This window comes from Pectinophora gossypiella, chromosome 19 (genome assembly GCF_024362695.1).
Source record: "Pectinophora gossypiella chromosome 19, ilPecGoss1.1, whole genome shotgun sequence".
NCBI classification, from domain to species: domain Eukaryota; kingdom Metazoa; phylum Arthropoda; class Insecta; order Lepidoptera; family Gelechiidae; genus Pectinophora; species Pectinophora gossypiella.
The window spans coordinates 1,245,358-1,268,138 of NC_065422.1; the positions used below are offsets into that span (position 1 = coordinate 1,245,358).

Here is a 22,781-nt window from a genome sequence, read left to right on the forward strand (position 1 = left end):
TAAGTACAACTTACCAATAAACACATGCAAATAAATATATAACATACATACAAATATATATACCTACTTATATAAATAGTACACACAAAATACCTAATAATAAGCAACTCAAGAGCCACAGAATATGAATGACACTACAACACACTTCATTACAAAAACAGAACCATTAACAACCGCACCACAGTTTATATGTTACCAAACTTCTACCATGTGGAACGCAATAAATGATATGATTATGTATACCGAAGTAAGTATACCGAAGCACGGATTATCTATCAATGTCACCACAAAACCAGGGATACAAAGAGTTTTACGTGAGATGTCCCAACCAAAAATGATGTGGTCAAAAAGGACCGGTGCATGTGCAATGTCTCCGAGAACGATACCTCTGATAGAGCGAAGTTGAAGAGAAGTACGAAGAAGGCAGACCCTACCATCAGATGGGAATAATAAATGCCAAGGAGAGAGAGAGAGAGTCCCAACCGAGATTCGAACCCAAGACCTCCGAATCGTGAGCTCAGCGCTTAACCACTTAATTTTCGTAGCCGGGTTTTAGTTTTTAAACTTACGTATATTCATGTTAGGAAATAACATATCGATTCAGTTTCCGCGATTCAAATGCTTACAGGAGCCAATAGCGGAGGAAGGATCTAATCAATTAGCCATCTCGATTCATTCGTCTCGAGAAGCAATAAATATTCGGGATACTTACTCGGGCCCATTCGTCATCGGGCTCAATTTCTCAAAAAGTCGACGTAGACTTTTATAGCATATCGACTTCGACAGCTGAAATATGATAGTTCCTTTGACGGTCGCGCAAGGAAACCTAATTCTGTAAGTGAACTCCTAAGGAGAAGTTCACACGTTATTGTATCTATGTCACGGCATCATTATGTAGTTTTTAACCCCCGACGCAAAAACGACGGGGTGTTATAAGTTTGACGTGTCTGTGTAAATGTGTATGTGTCTGTCTGTGGAATTGTAGCTCCCAAACGGATGATCCGATTTTAATGCGATATTTTTTGTTTGAAAGGTATATCAGTCGAGAGTGTTCTTAGCTGTTTGGTGGAAATCGGTTTAGGTCTTCAAGGTCATCAGGTCGTTTGTTAAGTGTGATAGGAATGTTACACGCTCAGTTTGCTTGCAAGCATATGTGGGATAAGTCATTTTAAACCTTTTGTCATAATAATTGAGTACTTTTTTTGGTCGGGGGTTTTTTTTAATTTTTAATTATAGGCTATATATATATTTTTAATGGCCGCTTTAGCCCCCTTGGAAAAACGCTTAACTCTCACTGTGACGTCGCAGTTTCGAATCCCAAAAAAAAACCAATGATTTTCAAATTCATGTTTAGATCATGAATGATTATAACACGCTCAGCGGAGAAGCAAAACATTGTGAGGAAACCCACAGAAATGCGCTTCGGAAGTATGTCACCTAACCTGTAGGTAATGGGCTGGTTTTTCCTTCGCTGATTAGAAGCAGTCGCTCCTATTAAAAACCTTGACTTGTCAAATCTTCAGATTAGGTAAGATATAATAAATCTGTTTTTTTCTTCAAGAAGAGCTTACATTCATGGCCATGGTAGCGCAACCACAGTCACGCTATCGGCCTGCTCTTAATCGAGGGGGTATGCAGCATACTCCACCATGCTGCTCCACGCCGCGGTATTTGGGCTGGTAATCCTAGACTAAGCTTAACGTGGCTTCCGAAAGCACGAAATCTTCTTTTGGTGATTCAAGCCTGCAATATCATAGCAAAACAAAAGCCAGCCCCAGAAAGTGATTTCGACATTGTGTTTTGTTTTTCATATTCCTTTTAAGTTCCAAATCCCCGACAAAATAATACAAAAAGGATATTATTAAGATGCGCTATGAATTGCCGAATATTCTGCATTATGTAAGAGGAAAATGAAAAGGGAAGCGTATAAGGAAATCCAATATTGTGTGAACATTTAGCGTGACAAGGTTTACTGGGGTGAATGAAAGGATTCGGACTGTCACCTTAGACGATGGATCCATCGTCTAAGGTGCGTTTACCATGGTAAACGGCCTCCAAAGTCCAGTGGTTGAGCGTGGTCCCGGTGGGGACATAACACAAAAATCATTTCGTGATCCCTAGTTTGGTTAAGTTAAGACATTACAGGCTGATGACTTAATGTCTCCTCCGTGAAGGCACGTTAAGCTGTTGGTCCCAATTACTACTTCCTGATGTAAATTAGTAATCGTTACATGAGCCATGAGCCATGTCAGGGGCCTTTGGCGGCTCAATAGTAACCCTGACACCAGGGATGATGGGATCGGTAATCCACCTAACAACCCACACGACAGAAGAAGAAGACTTGACTGAAGGAGAGATGAACCGTGAACTGAAGATTAAGCCGTTGGTCCCGGTTACTACTTACTGATGTAAGTATGTAGTCGTTTGATGAGATCGGTCATCACAGTTTACAAGCAAGACACTCAAATAAATGAGAGGGTAGATTTATCCACCATAGTTTCTATACTAAGTATCTAAATAAACAAAATTCTGGCTATCAATAACGGTCTCTGACGCGACGATTCTACATTGAAAACAAACGATTTTTAATTTCGTTTCTTTTTCCATGCAGAGCACGATGTGTGTAGAATGCCTTAAATTGTAAAGCGAGGAGATCGAATATCTAAGACGGCAAAACGTTTGAACGAATATATTACTGGGAAAAGTATGAGCCGCTGAAATGTTGGAATAATACGATATTTTAGACTTATATGCTTATAGTACATTGCTGATTGTTATCATTTTATATTAAAAAAAACATCTATGATAATGTACGGTCATGAGTGTTTGGTACCATGTCACATTAACTTTTTTGACAAATTGAACTGTAAGTCTCACTAAATGTCAAATATGTTAGTGCGACAGAGTCCTAAAGTGGGTACATTATATTGCTCATGACTGTACGCAGCCACTTTTGATAAGAAGCCAATGCCAATGATGTGATAAACCTTGTTGTTGATGTAGCAAGGAGACAATCCCTCTGTCGGTTTTACTAGTCGGTTATCGGTTGGTGTTATCTGAAGGTCTATAGCCCAGTTGGTAGAACGCTTGCTTCTCACTTTGCAGGAATTCAGCTCAGGCCTAAACCTGATTGTCGAATTTGTTTTCGAATTCATGTTTGGATCATAAATGATTATCCCATGCTCGGCGGTAAAGGAAAACATCGCGAGGAAACCCATATTCTTGAGAAATGCATTTTCGGAGGTATGTGCCCTAACCCGTATTAGGCTAGTTTTCCCCTCGCGGGTGGAAGGTCAGACAGGCAGTCGCTTCTGTAAAAAGTCGGTCCTGTCAAATCTTCAGGTTAGGTAACCGGACCCTGTGAGAAACGGGATAATGCTAGGGAGATGATGATCTGAAGGAGTTCTATACATTAAGATCACGCCTATTTTCCATTGGGGTACGCAGAGATCACATAATTCCACTTGCGATCCTATGATCATTTTTGCTTTATTCACTGTGCTGTTATTACAATACCGCCTAGGCGATGAGATAATGCAAAGAGTTCAACAACACGAAAGCTTAGGCAAAGACGAATTGGCAGTTTTGGTTTTTTCAATAGCATTCGATAAACAAAGCAATATTATTTTACGGTTTTGCTCTTTTGAATTATTTATTTGTTTGAGGTCTTTTGCCTTCGACGACCGCGTCGTGTTATAACAGTCTAAAGCGTTTTGTGTTGTATTTTTTTGTTAGTGTGTTGTTGTTCTTAAAAAATGTGGTCTCAATTTTTACCCGGATTGAAATTGATTGCAAGAAATTGAGATTTTGTTGGTGAAAATCACACACCGGGCACTTCATACAAAAATTTCTTTATTATCGTATGCCGCTTAAGCCGTAAGTGCGAGCGAGACGTAGTTCGCTTGCTCGCTCCTTTACTCATTGGCGACTTACGACCATTTAAGTAAGTAAAGGGGTGAGGTCGGCACGCGATACAAATTGGTGCGGGGCGGAGAATTACCGTTCTATAGTGCTCTTTTCTTCATTATTCTATGCATCTAACAAGATATACGTATATGTATATCGTAATACAACTGCCGAAATGGGATGTTGGCAAAAAATGTGGAAATTTCAATACGACAGACATTTCAGTCTTTTGTCGAGCCCCCGTTCATTTGCGGTCCATTGTGTTGCGTGATTCGTTTTGTACGTTTTTGTGGTGGATCAGCCGTTCGATTGGGTGGTTTCTTCTTTCAGTAGCTCTGTATTTCTACATACATACTTACAGTCATGAAGTCGATTTATTGTTTCATATTGTATAAACCCTCTGAGACGACGCCCTGAGCCCAGGTCTGCACACAGCTGGGCACGCTGGGCCTGTTTTCTTTAACTTTTGTGTCAGGTAGAGCCCTCAGCGCTCCCCTTATGTCCAGCCAAGTGGTTAAAACCATACGCGGCAAATCAACAATAAGTCACGTCAAAAAAGTCACAAGTTTTTGGTGGTGATCAATTGTATGTATAAACCGATTCAAATAGAAATCTCGGCGCGATGACATTTACATACAAAATTACGCGCCCGCTTACCGCGTCTGTGCATGAAGCTTAAATCTCCGCCATATTAATACTTTAGAAACTACAAACAGCTTGTGCCGGAGTTGGTGCCATAGTGCCATCGCACAAATCGTGGCAAATGTGCCAAGTGCCAGAGGCACCCAGTGTAATGGGCACGCTCGGTTTATTAACTCCCGTGCGAGAGAAAAAAAGACAAAAATATGTCACCAACGCCGCTTATAGGATAATATTTCTGTTGAAAGTGTTCGTTTTTTAAAACGGACTGTGAACGAATAAAAAGAAAGAAATTATTTTTTGCGATAAAATATGGAACAAAAAGTAAATTAATAAAACACTGTCTGCTGCATATCCGACGGACTGTATGTATCGTTTCTAACATAACGAACGATTGTTATGGGCGATCCATTGAAGCAGTATTTCTACTCTCATTGAAATTCTTTTTCACCACATACATACATAAACTCACGCCAATTTCCCACCGGAGTAAGCTTCTATTGAATTCCATTTGCATCGATCCTGACATACTTCTCTTGCTTCCTCCACATTCAGCAATCGTTTTATACACGCACGACGGTTCATCAGAGTAGATGTTACTGAACCTTTTCTAAGGACATCTCCAATTTGGTCAATGTATGACCTTCTAGGTCTTCCTCTGCCAGCCCACCACTCTTCACACCACACTTTTGCCACAAAGAAAAAAATAATAGTGCCTCGCTAAAACTACGTGTACTGTATTGGATCTCTATTGGCAAGGTGGGTCGTTGGCTACAGAGACGTACTCGTATTTGGATGGCCCCAGTAAAATAAAAAATGCAGACAGATACATCTCTCGCTTGTAATACTTGTAGGACTGGGCAGAGCATACTTGGCATTGCTTTTTTTTGTAAAGTATTTTTATTGTTCATAGGATACAAAAAATATAGATACAATTTCTATTGCACTCCTGACTTATGTCTACAGACAAAATGAGTACAGACAAGGTACTCATTTACGGAGTGTTCTGTCACCGAAGTAGTTGGTGACTCGTGGTACAACCTGCCCGTCGACTTCGTCCGCTTGCTTAGTCGCATATGGAATTAACTACATTGCCTGACACTTGGGGAGCGCTGATTGCTCTCACCCGGTAAAAAAAGACAACGACCCTCGGCTCAGGGCGTCGTCTGAGCACATTATATTTGAAATAACAATAAAAAATCTGGGACATCGTCAACCACGGCGCGGCCGCGGAGTTGGTGTCAGAGTCCTGAAGTGTTTACTGTCGCGAGCTGATTGGCCGCTTCTTTAGCGAAGTCGGGTCGGAACGAGCATGTTATACCAGGTTCTCATCATCAATAAAGATAAAACCAAAGTACAAGAAAGAACAATTTGATCAAAAGCAGCCAGTGTCCTTACTATTAAAGAGTTTTTACAACGGGGACATTACTTATTTTGTCCGAAAGTAAGATGATCCCTGCTTCGGAAGGCATGTTAAGCCGTTGGTCCCGGTTACTACTTACTGATGTAAGTAAGTAAGTAGTCGTTACATGAGCCATGTCAGGGGCCTTTGGCGGCTCAATAGTAACCCTGATACCAGGGTTGATGAGGTTGGTACTCCACCTCACAACCCACACGATAGAAGAAGAACGGGAACATTGCCGCGAACAGGACATCCTTGTACCCTCTCTGGATTGTCCCTGCGCAGCTACACTGGTGACCCGTACAGCGATGCATTTCGCACGCAATCCAAACAAACAGTGGCGGCGGGTGCGCGTTTTATAAAATGTTTACATTGTGTACAGAACTGGTGCGTCGGCGCGTCCGGTGTAAGTGAGGAGATGCGGGAGATTTATTTACTTATTTTGGAGACTGGAGTGCTTTCACCGCCATTTTAAAGCCAGAGTATTGTGGCTAGGGTTGCCATCCGTCCGGGTTTCCCCGGATTTGTCCTAATTTAGAGGGCGTCCTGGGAAGGTTTCATTTGTAAACCGGGTTTAAAAAAATAAATAAATATTAAAAAAAATTTGGGCCGCCCGCGAGACACGCACTATGGTCGCACGCACACCACGATCAACCGACGAACCAAGTATATAATATTTTAATAAGGTTTTGTTTTCTTATTTCAAGAATTAAAAAGCTGATTTATATAAACAATTTGTAACAAATAGTAACATGATTCTGTTTTGTTAAAATAATGAATGAATAAAAATGGTGATTTATGATATTTTCAACTGTTTTTTATTACATTGAATATGTTTAACAGATCTTGTTGACATGTCCGGCTTTCGGACTCTAAAATCAGGGGTTTTCACGCGTCTTGTTCTGTTTTCCAAATTTTAGAGATGGCAACCCTAATTGTGGCAAACATTAAATAATCTGCCAAGTTTTATAGTCTTGTATCCACAGTCGTGCATCCTCAGCGCTCCTTAGAATTATCCTGTTTTTACAGGGTCCGATTAACTAACCTGAACATTTGACGAATCCAGCACACGCCTAAACCAATGATTGTCGAATTTGTTTTCGAGTTCATGTTTGGATCGTAAATGTTTATCACGTGCTCAGCGGTGGAGGCAAACATCGTGAGGAAACCCACATTCCCGAGAAATGCATTTTCGGTATGTTACCTAACCTGTATTGGGGTATTCCCTTCGCGGGTTGGTAGGTCAGACAGGCAGTCGCTTCTGTAAAAAACCGGACTTGTCAAATCTTCAGCTTAGGTAAGCGGACTCTGTGAAAAACGAGATAGTGCTAGGGAGATGATGATATTTTTTTTTTTTTAATTTATTTATATCATGTAAAAGAGTTACATCCCGCTGACTCTTACATTTTGGGCTGAAACAGCTAAACCGTTGACGGATCCAAACAAACACGTGGCGTCAAATTGGGGGACATGTGAGACGGCATATAAAACGCAACGGAAGCGCGTACGCATCTATTTTTTGTTGTTTTTACGTGATTAGCTGTGGATCGCGTTCACTATTCGGCCGGACAAATGGGAAGCTCTGTTCTAGTATAATGTGCCGACTGTGTAGCCGCCTGTAAACTGAACATTACTACATTGAAGACATGTAAAGACGAGTTTACATACACTGCGTCAACCAAAGTCAGCGTTGAAATAACCATAACATAAGTTCACGACTATATCCCGATTGGGGTAATCAGAGGTACGGTCACGAGCATTAATATGTATACACTTTGGTACCATGTCACATTAACTTTTTTGACAAATTGAACTGTAAGTCTCACTAAATGTCAAATATGTTAGTGCGACAGATGCCTAAAGTGGGTACATTATATTGCTCATGACTGTACATCCATCGCCAGATGATTTAAGTACCCACACCTCACCGAGCATTATGTTACACCGAGATAGCTGGTGAGCCTTATCGCCGTCTATAATGGTCGAGCTAACTGTGTTAATGAAAACTGCACTTAAGATAAATTACTCATCGGTGCAAGTTTGGTATCGGGGTTCGAACCGGCGGTTGAGAAGCAAGCCCACTTTAGGACTCTGTCGCACTAGCATATTTGACATTTAGTGAGAGTTACAGTTCAATTTGTCAAAAAAGTTAATGTGACATGGTACCAAAGTGTATACATATTAATGCTCGTGACCGTACCACAGGACCACAGTTGCTACAAGTGGCTTTTCAAATAATATAACAACAATTTCCTTTAACCTTAATTAACAACATGCAAGAAAAGTGTGTCGGTATCGAAGCAAATGGAATTCTATAGTCTCTGCTTACCCCGGTGGGAAATATTCGTGAGTTTATGTATGTATGTATGTTAATTAACTACATGGGTTGATGAGGTTAGTACTCCACGTCACAACCCACACGATAGAAGAAGAATTAACTACATCAAAACATTCTTAATAACATAAATATTTCAACAATCAATCAACTCTAAGGAAGTGAACGTAAACATTCTTATGAGTTTCCTGCCCAGCTGTGCATTAAAAAATATAATTTATATTAAAAAAAAAGATGGTGACGTCATCGGATATGACGCCAAAAGGAGACTTGTATTTATTTCACTCAGTTCGTGTGAACTTGAACCGTGGATGTAGATGTACTGGAAGGGATTTGTGTCTTTCTGAAAACATTGCATGTTATCTATTTCCAACTAAAAAAAAAGATGAAATAAATTCCGTGTTAGGCTTGTTAAAAGAACGTGTGACATTAATCGTAGTGTCACGGGTTCGAATCCCGACTTGGGCTCACAACCACTGAACGCGACTTTAAGTTTGAATTCATATTTCGATCATAATATACAATACAATACTATACAAAAACGATATATTGCACATATAAAAACAACATTAAATACAATTACTGGTGGCGCCATCTATTGATTTAAGTAAATAAATTAGTATTGTCTCATGATTCCCGCTACCCCTTCCCTGTGCACGTCACAACAAGTGTGCTGATTGGCCATTGCGTGTCATCAGCCCCGCTCCGCGACGCGAAGAACAACCGCCAACCGCACCAGTATGAAAATTTACTCCAACGCGCGCGTGTGTGTTACTGCAATACCTCGCGTCTAAGTCGCATATCGCTAAATTCGCTCCAGATGTAAACAGTTTTGTTAGATCTTCGCACCCCCATCGCTTTAAAGGGTTGCGTAGGCGACTGAGCCACCGTTGTGAACTGGACTGTGCTGTGAAGTGCTGTGTGCTCTGAATCCCCGGGGATATCGTCGTTCGCTGGCGGTTTCATCGAAAGGTAAGGCGTGCACATCCTTTATTTCCTGTCCATTTTACAGCGTGAGACACTTATTTACAATAGAATCTTACAAATTCTTAACTATCGAAGGCAAACATAAAGTTCAGCCGCTGGCGCGATCATTTGTGGTCCTTCTTAGCCAAATAATAATACTAGCACCCGCCCTTGTTAGTTTTCTTAGGATATCTAACGAGTGTATTTTATTCGCATTTATATATCGCGTACATTACGTACAGTATATAAACAAATAATTAAAACGCGCCACGACATTGTGTTGTGTGCCTTTATCCGCCATTTTATTCTCGCAACGCAATAACAATAATTTCTTATTTGTATCGCATTTATGTATGTAATTATCACGTAAATTACATTAACTTAAGCTTAAACGCATATAACATCGCATACCTACTCGTCAAATATTATTTTACATTTCTAATTGGAAATAAATCGCAATAACTATACCGGTCGGTCACTCGCGGCCGCCCGGCGCATACGCGTAAGTACCTAGTTCAAGGTCACGCGTCCCTGTTGTAATTTCTACTTTATAAAATATTTACGCTCGCCTAGACTTTCTCATAAGCCATAATGTCTAAGAGTAAAGCTATTCATGAACCTGAGGACAGTGAAGCTGTCGATGTACAGCTACTCCTACTCGAGTCAAAACGCAACGCCATTTTCGAAATTGTACAACATATTTACGATTTAACGCCCGATATACATAAAAATGTTACGGCAAGGGACACTTTCCTCTGTGGAAGCGCAAATATCGATACACTTCGTCTCGATTTCCAAAAATTGGTAGACGATTATAACTACCGCTTGTTAACTGTAACGCCCGGGGTAAAACCCGATTATAAATGTTTAGTCTCATTCGAACAAATATATAGTCGCATTAAACAACTGCGCAGTCAATATTCTTCTTGCACTTCTCAAGTTCAAAACACCAACCCGCGTAAAAGTCACCCGAGCTTGCCACCCATTGAGTTGATGTCTTTCTCTGGCGATATTCGCTCATGGCCTCTATTTTACGCAAGTTTTAAATCCACTGTACACGATAATCCATCGCTCACTGATGCTGAGAAGCTGTACTACCTGCTAGGAAAGATCTCGGGCAAGGCTCACGCTGCGTGCGCAGGCATTACGCCGTGCGCAGAGAATTATAACCTTTTATTTGAAACGCTCATTGAGAAGTACGAAGACAAACGTACGCTCGCTTCTACCTACATTAATCAATTATGTGATTTTAAACCGCTGACTTCTGCGTCCGTCAATAATTTTGAGTCGTTTTCTGACAAGTTCGTAAGCGCAGTTCGCGCATTGAAAAACCTCAAACTTGATAATTTAACGGATTTTATTCTACTTCATATCGCTCTTAAAAAGTTCGATTCTGATACAGTTCGCGCGTTTGAAATGAGTATTGACTCAAATAATATTCCCACGTTTGACGAGTTTGTAACTTTCATAAATAAACAAGCAAAAATATTGCAACGCTCGCCTACTACAGCTCACCCTGTAAGTAGTGCTAAAAAAGATAATACCCTTTCGCGCCCCCGCTCTAATAATGTAAACGCATCGCCGCCGCACTATCAGGCCTATCTGAGTACGGTAGATTCCGCAAACAAATGTTTGTGTGCTAATATTACGCACCAACATTTATTTAAATGCCCCGATTTTAATAAGTTGATCCCGGACGAACGTTTCAAGGCCGTGAAGGAAAGAAACGGGTGTGTTAACTGTTTGAGTTTAATACACCGAGTTTCAAATTGTAATTCAAATCTGAACTGCCGGGTTTGTAAATTAAAACATCATACGCTACTTCACTTCGAACGGGAATCGAACCGCAACCTCTCCGCGTCGACGGCACCGTCGACCGCGCCATCGCGTCCCGCGCAACCGCCGCCGCCCGTCGCGCCCGCACTGTGCGAGCGCGCGGACGTCGCGTTGTGTGCAACCGGCCCAACGACCGCGACGACACCGCGCGTTGATAATGAACAACTTGCCGCGTCTACTACAATTCTGCTTGCCACCGCGCAAGTAGCCGCGTACGATAGTAGTGGTAATTGTCATCACATTCGTGTTTTACTTGATTCTGCTTCTCAGAGTCATTTTATAACTAAAGAATGTTGCGAACGTTTAGGTATACAACGTAAACAAATCGAACGCACAATTATAAAGGGTTTCGGTGGATCGGAGAAGGTACTTAAGGGGTCAGTCGATTTCGAATTTCATTCCCGCTTTAATTCAAATATTAAATATAATATTTGCTCGCTGGTCGTAGACCAAATAACGGATTGTTTGCCGACCGCCGTGGTTGACAGATCTGCGCTTCCGCAATTGGATAATTTACCGCTCGCGGATACTACTTTCGCGACTCCTAATAAAATAGACGCTTTGATAGGTGCATCGCTTTTCCCGCATTTGTTATTACCCGATGTTGGAGGGAGTGACTTCACGTCGGCGCCCGCGCCCGCACCCCGCGCTGTTAACACAGTTTTGGGTTATGTTATTATGGGTTCCGTACCCACTATTTGTAACGCCGCGGTCTCTTCACTTACTGCTTGCTGCGTAGTCGAGGAGCCAATTAACACGCTTGTAAAAAGGTTCTGGGAATTGGAAGAACTTACCGCTTCGCCCGTTCAATGTGCCGAGGACGTTGAATGTGATGTCTTCTACCGCGCGACCACTGCGCGTGATCCCACTAGTGGTCGATATATTGTTGGCTTACCGTTCTGTGAGGACGTCTTCTCGCTTGGTGAATCTTATGATATTGCCCGCAAACGCTTTCTGTGTTTAGAAAGAAAGTTAGAAGCTTTACCTAATTTGAGATCTGCTTATGATGAAGTCATCACTGAGTACATCGATAAAGAGTACATATCGCCCGCACCTTCTGACGACTCTAGTAAGTCGCTGTTACCCATGTATGTTATTCCGCATCACGGAGTTGTTCGGGAGGACAAAGCTTCTACTCGCTTACGCATCGTTTTGGACGCCAGCAGTAAGACTGGTTCCGGACGCTCTTTAAATGACGTCCTGCACAGTGGGCCGAATTTACAAGGCAATCTTTTTGAGATCATTTTAAACTTTCGCATTTACCCTGTCGCTTTAACGGCTGATTGTCGTCAGCAGTTTCTCCAGATCGTTATGCGAGACATCGATCGTCGCTATCAACGCATTCTTTACCGCTTTAATCCACAAGACCCGCTTGTTCTTTACGAGTTCAACCGCGTTTGCTTCGGCTTGAAGTCTAGCCCGTACCATGCACTGCGCACGGTACAGCAGCTTGTCTCCGATGATGGTTCTAAATATCCGCGTGCGAGCGAGATAGCGTCCAATGCGCTTTACATGGATGACATTGCGTTCTCTGTAATGAAGGCGGAGGATGGCGTCGCCGCCTCTAAGGAACTCATCGACTTGTTCAAGACAGCTCAGTGGGTCTTGGTCAAGTGGAATAGCAACTCGCAGACGGTTTTAGATTCTATTCCCGCTTCGCACAAACTCACTAAAGAGGTCGAGTTTGATAAATCCATGCAGCACAAAATACTGGGCTTGCATTGGTCCACGCAATCTGATTATTTTTATTTTCAAGTCGCGCCTCGCGAGCAGGATTAGTGTACTAAGCGCACTATCCTCTCCACTATTGCCCGCTTGTGGGACATCATGGGATTTGTTGCTCCGACTATCCTATACGCTAAACTTTTGATAAAACAGCTCTGGCAGCTGGGAATCGACTGGGATGATGAGCCGCCGCCACACATCATTAAGATATGGAGACAGTTTTGTCACGAGCTTCCATTGCTCAATGATTTTAAAATACCGCGACATGTAGGTGTGGTGGAAGACTGCGTCGTCACTTTAGTCGGATTCTCAGACGCCAGTGAGCTCGCGTACGGAGGTGTGGTATACCTTCACGTACAGTCCGCTAGTGGTAACACCGTGCAGCTCGTGTGCTCGAAGTCCAAAGTTGCGCCCTCGCAACCGCTCACTATCGCTCGTCTCGAGCTCTGCGGAATCGTGTTATTATCTAAATTACTTCGCACAGTTTTAAATAATTACGCTGGCCGCTTTGCCGTTAACGTTTGCGCTTTTACCGACTCTAAAGTCGCTTTATATTGGATTAAAAGTTCGCCCCACCGCTGGCAAACGTTCGTCGCAAATCGCGTCGTCCAGGTGACTGACAACATCGCCGCTGATAACTTTCATCACGTCTCCGGAGTGGAGAACCCCGCAGACTGTTTGTCGCGTGGCGTTACGCCACAGAAGCTTATTTCGCACCCCCTGTGGTTAAAGGGGCCTCCGTGGCTTGCGATGGACCCGTCACAGTGGCCTATTAATAAAGAGTCCGAGGTACAGTCTATTGAAGATATACCTGAGAGGAAGATTTTAGCACACCCTGTGACTGCTCCCGCGCATGACTGCGCTATATACAACCTTGCTCAGCGCGTGTCATCTTGGACGAAGCTATTACGCGTGATTGTATTTGTATGCAGATTCACTAAATTGTTACCTCGCCGTGAGTCCATGTCCGTTACCGCTAGCGACATGGAGTTCGCTGAAATTAAAATATTACAAATTATACAACGCAAATATTTCGTCGACGAATTAAATAACTTACGCAATAATAAATGTTGTTCTCCCGCATTTAATAAGTTATGCGCGTTTCTGGACAATGGTCTGATTAGGGTAGGCGGTCGTCTCGTCAATTCTGATTTAGATTATTCCCATAAACATCCCGCTATTTTACCGCGACATGACCATGTCATCGACCTTATTATTGATCATTATCATAAAACGCATTTACACGCTGGTCCCGAGCTTTTGATGTCTCTCCTTAGACAAAGGTTCTGGATACTGTCCGCCCGTCGCGCTGTGAGACAGAGAGTCCACAGATGTAACAAGTGTTTTCGCATGAAACCGCGACCCACATTTCCGCTTATGGCAAATTTGCCTGACACTCGTACTACACGAGCTGTCAAAGCTTTCACGCACACCGGCTGCGATTACGCAGGCCCTATTTCTTATACGCCCGTTAGGCGTCGCGGAGTTCAAAGTTTGAAGGGTTACATCTGTGTCTTCACGTGTCTGACGACACGAGCGGTACATATTGAGATCGCTACTGACCTTAGTACTCCCAGCTTCTTAGCTGCCTTAAAACGCTTTCTCGCGCGCCGTGGTCCGGTACAGTGTATGTATTCCGACAACGGAACCAACTTTCAAGGCGCTAAGTCCTATCTCCGTGAGTTATATGATTTCCTTAATAAAGATTATCGCCCTCGTTTCGAAGAGGAGTTAACAGAAAATCGCATCGAGTGGAAATTTATCTGCCCGAATTCACCGCATTTCGGCGGCTGTTGGGAGAGCATGGTCAAAATTATTAAAACGCATTTATTTAAAGTCATTGGACAACAACTTCTGTCGTATGAAGAACTTAGTACGGTTCTAACGCAAATAGAGTGTCTGCTTAATTCGCGTCCTTTGACTGTTTTAAGTTCCGACCCCGCGGAACCTACCGCGTTGACGCCAAGTCACTTCCTCCACACCGCGCCTCTATCTTCCCTACCCGCGCCTGAAGTAGATTGTAATAACCTTAACTTACTTCATAGGCATTCACTGCTCGATAAACTCGTTCAGTCTTTCTGGGAGCGATGGAGGATTGAGTACTTACACAATCTTCAATCGAGAGAGAAGTGGAATACCGCGTCTGTTCCCATTACGCCGGGGACAGTTGTTATTATTTTAACCGATAATGTACCTCCTCTCACATGGCCGTTAGCGGTTGTAGAGAAGGTCCATCCCTCAAAGGATGGTATAGTTCGCGTGGCTACTGTTAGGACTTCTAGAGGTACATATCTTCGTCCTGTCGTACGCTTATGTCCTCTGCCTAACCAGTAAGTTTAATTTCGCATTCGCGCATACTCTTAGACATTAAGTTTATTTGTATATATCTATTATACGTTAATTAGTTATCTATAACACGCTATTTGTTTCGCATATCGTAACTTAAGTTTATGTAACTTCGCATATATTTCATATTTTTCCCCTTTATGATAGTTTCTTAAAGGTGACCCTTTAAGGGGGGCTGGAAATGGTGGCGCCATCTATTGATTTAAGTAAATAAATTAGTATTGTCTCATGATTCCCGCTACCCCTTCCCTGTGCACGTCACAACAAGTGTGCTGATTGGCCATTGCGTGTCATCAGCCCCGCTCCGCGACGCGAAGAACAACCGCCAACCGCACCAGTATGAAAATTTACTCCAACGCGCGCGTGTGTGTTACTGCAATACCTCGCGTCTAAGTCGCATATCGCTAAATTCGCTCCAGATGTAAACAGTTTTGTTAGATCTTCGCACCCCCATCGCTTTAAAGGGTTGCGTAGGCGACTGAGCCACCGTTGTGAACTGGACTGTGCTGTGAAGTGCTGTGTGCTCTGAATCCCCGGGGATATCGTCGTTCGCTGGCGGTTTCATCGAAAGGTAAGGCGTGCACATCCTTTATTTCCTGTCCATTTTACAGCGTGAGACACTTATTTACAATAGAATCTTACAAATTCTTAACTATCGAAGGCAAACATAAAGTTCAGCCGCTGGCGCGATCAATTACAAATGTCACAAGGCGAACATAATCGGCGGTCTTATTGATGAATATCAATTCCAGGCAATATTATCTTGTAATATTATGGATAATTGACACGTGGTTTCCAGGATTTGTGTCCGGCTAATGGCAGTAGGCTAGCCCTTTGTGACATGGGACTTAAACATAGCTGGCTAGGAATGAGTGTTGGTGTATAATATACACCTCTGCCTACTCCTTCGGGAATACAGACGTGACGCCATGTAATAAAATAGCCACAATTAGTGACATAGTGATCATAAATAGTGGTAACGCACTATCAAAGATTCTCATCTCTCGTACACGTTTAGGTAGTATTAAAGATTTGGTTTGGTTAGGATATTACAGGTTGATCACCTGATTGTCCAAAAAATAAGATGATTCGTGCTTCGGAAAGCACGTTAAGCTGTTGGTCCCGGTTCTTATTTACTGATGTAAGTAAGTAGTCGTTACATGAGCCATGTCAGAGGCCATTGGCGGGTCAATAATAACCCTAACAGCAGGGTTGATGACGTTCGTTCACCTTACAACCCACACGATAGTAGAGTATTAAAGATCTTTGCTCTTAGGTTATAACTTCAATATTTATGACGTGTCATGTCGTAGATTTGTCTACATTGGTATGCACTACTTGACTGGACTTTTGGGGAGCGCTGAGGGTGCTGGTGATTGAGTTCCTGCTAATGGGCTATTGCAGACTTGTTTTAGCGTGTATTCGCGTAGGACCTTATGGTTGCCACATCCAGTGTGCTATAGTTCTTTGAAAGTATTTTTATCCGCGGTCATTGCCTCGTGCGCGTCTGGTACAGGTTGTTACAAATTAAGGCGGCCTTATGGCTTCATTCACTACTGATTTATTGTATCAACACAAATAGACACTGATTCAAGTAATTGCAGGCTGGAAGAAAAGGAATGGTTGATATTTGAAAGGTGTTACATTCATAAGATCACGTCTATCTCCCGTTGGGGTAGGCATAGGACACGGAGTTCCACTTACTATCATCCTGACACAATTCATACATCATCATCATCAGCCCATAACTTCCCCTAAATAGGGAGATCGGGCATTAAACCACCACGCGGGCCCTTTGCGGATTGGTGGTTATTAACGACTGCTAATGCAGCCGGGACCAACGGCTTAACGTGCCTTCCGAAGCACGGAGGAGCTCGAGATGATTTTTTTTTTGTGGTCACCCATCCTATGACCGGCCTTTACATGTCATTCTCATTTTTAAAATACTTTCATTTTCGTAATCGTTTGCAACTTGACTAAGGCCCTTGAAGACAACTTATTTTGTTAGTGATGTACGGTCACGAGCATAAATATGTACATACACTTTGGTACCATGTCACATTAACTTTTTTGACAAATTGAACTGTAAGTCTCACTAAATGTCAAATATGTTAGTGCGACAGAGTCCTAAAGTGGGTACATTATATTGCTCATGACTGTACGTACACGCCTATCTGTCCTCTCTTAGTTTCAAGTTTATCTCTTTCCCGGTTTACTGGAAGAGATTTCTGCTAGAAATAAGCTGAACCGTTTGTCTGTCTTGTCTTAGTCTACTTGTTTTATATCCTGTTCTGTGTACAATAAACTGTTATATAAATAAATAAAAAAATATCTAAAAATATAAACTCCGAAAATGTTGAAGTTAAGAAAAATAAACTCGAAAACGATTCAAAAGTTACCTGCCGACCTGCTTTATTAAAAAGAAAGTTATAATCCGAAATGTCCAATTATTACGGAACACTTATGTAATGAAAATGAATTTTTAAGCATATTTTAACTTAATAACTCCAAAATGACATTTAAGACGAACTTCTCCTGTTAAAATGTATAATTTATTCAATCGCTCCTTCAACTTTAAGCTCTTTGTGACTTAAAAGTGGTCACTGTATTTTAAACAATATGAAACTTTCAGTAGATATAGCGCTATGAATTTGTACTTAACCATAGAATAAGGAATAATACTACATTTAGAACGGTAACACTCCTCCCCGCGTCAATTCTTACCGGCGCGGACCTCACCCCCTTTGGGTCTTACTTTAGTCTGCTGTAAGCGCTAAAGGGTAGTATGGTACCTACCCAATGGCTCACCTCGGACAATTCATACAACAATCTCATACCGTGTGCAGCCTTACACGTAAGTGCGAGTAAGACAGACAGTTCGCGCGCTCCCTCTTATTCCTTAACGGTTTAGGCCATTTTTAACCCCCGACGCAAAAACGACGGGGTGTTATAAGTTTGACGTGTCTGTGTGTGTGTGTAAATGTGTAAGTGTCTGTCTGTGGCATCGTAGCTCCCAAACGGATGATCCGATTTTAACGCGGTTTTTTTTGTTTGAAAGGTATATCAGTCGAGAGTGTTCTTAGCTATGTTTGGTGGAAATCGGTTCAGGTCTTCAACGTTATCAGGTCGTTTGTTAAGTGTGATAGGGATGTTACACGCTCAGTTTGCTTGTAAGCATTATGTGGGATAAGTTATTTTTTGCTTTTTATAGGGTTTAACATTTTTAACCTTTTGTCATAATAATTGAGTATTTTTTTAGGGGGTTTTTTAATTTTTAATTTATTTTTTTAAGACTAAAGTAGGTTCCAGAGGAGGTGATGTCAGCGCAGACAATCTCGCACGCGTTATCCGTTAGGGTAAGAGTGAGATTTGAGATTTTACGGAGTGTCCGAGGTAGTCCCTATCGGCCCTCTCTTTCTAATCTAACATAGTTTTCTCACACAATGTCCAGTAGGGCTAACGGACGCAACGTGATAACATTTTGTCACGGTCATTTTATCGATTCTGACGATTGGTGCTATTACGTCATGTCGTTCTGTCAAAATGCGAACAAAATCACGTGACACGCATGTTAGAGAAAAAACAAAGTTATCGATTTCGACAAAATATATTTAATCGATCGATAATTTTAGCCTTGCTGATCCACTTTCCTAAATTGACCTATGTGCGAATCAAACCTGGGACGTCTGGTTCAGTATCAACAAGAAATAGGATTTACATAGTAATTTATAAATATTAAGTATTTAAGCTGCTTATCTGTTTCTTTGAGCCTCTTTCAATGAGTATTTGGCAAACGTACTAAAATTAATTAGGTTCCCACTAAAATACCTCTACTAAATTACAATACCTTTTAGAAACTAAGTTATATAAGGATTCAGTGTAATTAATGTGAAATGTTTTGATATCAGTTAATTAAATGATCGAAAAGATATTTAATACTGAATGGGTTTAAACAATCAGCGTTTCATGATAATACCCACAGGAGGGGTACCTAATTATAGTGAAGCGCCGTATACAAGGTACAAGCTGTCTGAGAACTGATATTAGGCAGCTAAATTACTCAATTGTATAACAATATTTTATGTTTGTTTATTTTTTTAAAGAACGTCTAGGGCCCTGTGCCGAGGTTTTTCTTGCAGCTTCTTTTCCCCTGCTATACGGGTTGTGAGAAGCTGCGGTAGTTTTAGGCGGATGAGACGTTCGTTATGTAACTATGTTACCTACTGAATAAAGATATTTTTTTGAATTTGAATCAAAGAGCAAAAGTGCAGACACTTATAAATAGGGAGCGTAAGGGTTTTCACCCGGTACAAAATTAAGACATCAGGTATGGGTGCCCAAATGTAGATGGCGCTGTTCAGTTTTTCCTTCGTTTAACCTTCTAAGTTCATGGATAACAGTCACATGCATCTTTTATTTTTGTTTTTGGGTATAAATAATGACTTTTTATTACATCCAGGTACAATTACATCTTCCACCCATTATTCTGATCAAAATAAAGAGAAGCAATATAGGTAGCAACATAATTCTATAGGTACATACTAATGTGATCCAAATATCAAGCAACAATTACTTTTATAATGTTTCTGCCATTACATTGTCATCATCAGCATCATCAGCCCATTAACGTCCCCACTGCTGGGGCACGGGCCTTCCCTATGGATGGATAGGGAGAACGGGCCTTAAACCACCACGCGGGCCCAGTGCGGATTGGTGGTTATTAACGACTGCTAATGCAGCCGGGACCAACGGCTTAACGTGCCTTCGCTCGAGATGAAAACTTTTTTTTTGTTTTTCGTGGTCACCCATCCTATGACCGATGTTGCGAACTCTTCGTAGGTTTTGTAATCTTTTTATATTATTATGTTTTTTATATTTATTCTTTTTTGACGTTTTGTATGTTGATTTTGTTTTACTTCTGGTCGTTTGCTTTTTTGGTGACTGGTGAAAATATATTAAATAATTCTCAAAGCTATCTGTTATTCCTTCATTTCATTTAGTTATACAGTCCACTTCATATTCATCAGCTACCACCGTAGCTCACAACCGGCCGTTGCGAAAGTTGCTTAACTTCAACAATCGCAGACCGAGCGCGTTTACCGCTGCGCCACCGAGCTCCTCATTACATTGTACTCTGGAATAATTATGTACCCGAGTAATGAGAAAATAGGTAATTGTCACGTTAAAGCTGTACAACGCCATCTATATAGTTTTTGGTGAACGAAGCATGGAAAGTCCCTCATTGGGTGCGAATCTCGGCACAGGTCGTCTGAGAGGTTTATATGTCATCATCATCAATTCAAGAGCCACGCTCTTGTCGGTGCAGCATTTTCCAAGCTACTTTTTTAGGGAAAAATAGCGCAGTGGTTTCCCTCTTGCCTTCCGCCCCGCAGTACTCTGTCTGACGCAAGTGGGATGGCGCCCAGAGTAGTCTATTACAAAGCCATACTAGGACTCCTGTCCTCCGCCTCTGGTTTATATGTATATTGGAAATAAGTGCGTCGGTATTCTCCGTCATATTAAAAAATAAAACTATTCTGAAAACTATCGAAACAATGAAATTGTCACTTGTACAATGGTACAGTCACGAAAACGTGTAATTAGTGAATTCCCTCGCGGGGACTCAAACCCGCTTCAGTTAATTGCCAAAGTAATTGGTTTGCCAGCTTTAAGGTTGCTCTATTCATATAGTGATAGTCGAATTGCACTTTTATCTACGTACACGTGACATTATGTATGCATTTATGTATGTAGTCATTATCTCCTTTCCGTTATCCTGTTTTGAAAGGATCCGCTTACCTAGCTCGTAGAAAATGACCCACACGCGTCCGATTACCCTTTCAGGTATTAGGTCAATTATAACCTCCTAAGGCCGAGATTTCCAGACACAATAGTTAAACAATAGGGTTTGGATTTTAGAAGGACAATCGGACTTACGACTATAATTGTAAATCTGTTTCAACCAATAAATATTTTTTTCAATTAAAAATTTCATTTTTTTTAGGTACCTATATCGGTCACCTTTGAGAAAGACCTATTGAAAAATCGTATTCTAATGTGTGTTAATAATCACATCTTGAAGTGTTTTGTTTTAAAAAATCACATTCTGGTGTGATTTTTGTTCAAAATAAACCTCAAAACGGACTAGCGACTATGATAACAAGTAAAAATGAAGATTGCAATCTTTTTGCCTGGATTAAACCAGCGTGACTGTTGCAAGTTTTTTTTTTTATAAAAATCCCATCGGAAACAGATTTTTTAAAAAGGAGCTTATGACGTTTTCACTACTGATTACTGATTAACATAAATCACGGTGCGGGATAGGTACTTAGTTCATCTTGCGATGGATGCACCTCTGACTACCCCAATTGGGATATAGTCGTAAACTTATGTTATGTTTATAATAATTAATAATAGACTATTAAAAATAAATTACAATATCAATTACTTTTGATTCATACATGAATTAAAAAACAAAATGTGTAAATATGTTTTATTTTTAATAATAATTGTAACCCACCAACTCGCAGTGGAGAAGCGTGGTGCAGTGTGCTCCACTACCTCTCCGGGTGATTGAGGAGGGGCCTGAGCCTGCTGTTTATGTTCATCATCATCAATTTAAGAGCCACGCTCTAGTCGGTGCAGCATCTCCATGCTACTTTTTTAGGGAAAAACAGACCAGTGGTTTCCGTCTTGCCTTCCGCCCCGCAGTACTCTGTCTGACGCAAGTGTGATGGCGCCCAGAGTACTCTATTACAAAGCTGTACTAGGACTCCTGTCCTCCGCCGCTGTTTATGTTATGTTATGTAATAATTGTAAGCAATTTTACGCCAGGACACGGTAAATCCATAAAAAAGCCTAAAAGAAGTAAACAAGTTGAGGTCAATAAGCGCTGGTCCTCTACAAACAATGTTCGGTGATTTCCTCGTTAGCCCAGTGACCATTGGGTCGAATCGCCCCCATAAGTTTTAGGACAAATATGCACCTATAACCACTACTTTTGTCTGACGGGATGGAAAGTTAAGCGGTAACTGTTACTTAGAAATGCGCCGAAATTTCGGCTAATTCTGATCTTAAGATTTACTTACCGGTAAATAAGTATTAGTAATAGGTAATACGTATTGGTATAAGGTAAACTCTTAAATTAAATTGGTAAACTCGTCTGCTGGACTGGGAGTATAGAAAAAAAATAGAATGCGTTTAGCTGCCTATCATCCCGTGCATGTCGTAAAAGGCGACAATGGGACAGCGTCCTGTCGAACATGATGGATCATCTGTAAGAGCGATAGGCTGATCCCCTATCATCATACCTGTTAGTGTGTTAGTCACATCATAACGAAAACTTTGAGGGATGATTCAGACCATGATTCTGAGTTGATATCAAGTTGAATTTCCCGTCGCAAAAGTGTAGAACTGAAAATAATAAAAAAAAAAACACTAAAATTTTCATGCATTTTCCGACAGGAAATTCCGCTTGATATCAACTTAGAATCATGGTCTGAATCACCCCCATCAGTATTCGTTGCGGTGTCACTAACACCCATATCTACTTGTATAGCTACCTGTATGTACTTGTAGGTTGTGTGGAAACTGGAACTACCCGCATATCGTGCGCGAAGTAGATAG

The 22,781-nt window shown here is 41.4% G+C and overlaps 3 protein-coding genes across 4 annotated transcripts in view; all 3 read left to right on the forward strand.

Annotated features, from left to right (window-relative positions):
* The window catches only part of LOC126375462 (uncharacterized), a 289,848-nt gene that overhangs the window by 192,483 nt on the left and 74,584 nt on the right, over nucleotides 1-22,781 (forward strand). The window lies entirely within an intron of this gene.
* LOC126375529 (uncharacterized) lies at nucleotides 11,224-12,868 on the forward strand. The gene has a single exon (XM_050022504.1). The coding sequence runs from the start codon at nucleotides 11,763-11,765 to the stop codon at nucleotides 12,861-12,863; it is 1,101 nt and encodes a 366-aa protein (XP_049878461.1). The 5' UTR covers nucleotides 11,224-11,762; the 3' UTR covers nucleotides 12,864-12,868.
* On the forward strand, nucleotides 12,912-14,073 carry LOC126375527 (uncharacterized). Its single transcript, XM_050022501.1, has 2 exons — nucleotides 12,912-13,934; nucleotides 13,966-14,073. Exons 1-2 carry the CDS (start codon nucleotides 12,912-12,914, stop codon nucleotides 14,071-14,073), a joined length of 1,131 nt encoding a protein of 376 aa, XP_049878458.1.

What these genes read in the sequence shown, in the direction of transcription:
- LOC126375529 (XM_050022504.1), top strand. Translation starts at nt 11,763, where the DNA reads ATGGGTTCCGTACCCACTATTTGTAACGCCGCGGTCTCTTCACTTACT.
- LOC126375527 (XM_050022501.1), top strand. Translation starts at nt 12,912, where the DNA reads ATGGGATTTGTTGCTCCGACTATCCTATACGCTAAACTTTTGATAAAA. An exon ending in TGGACAATGGTCTGATTAGG is followed by an intron (nt 13,935 to 13,965) that starts GTAGGCGGTCGT and finishes ATTCTGATTTAG; the next exon opens with ATTATTCCCATAAACATCCC.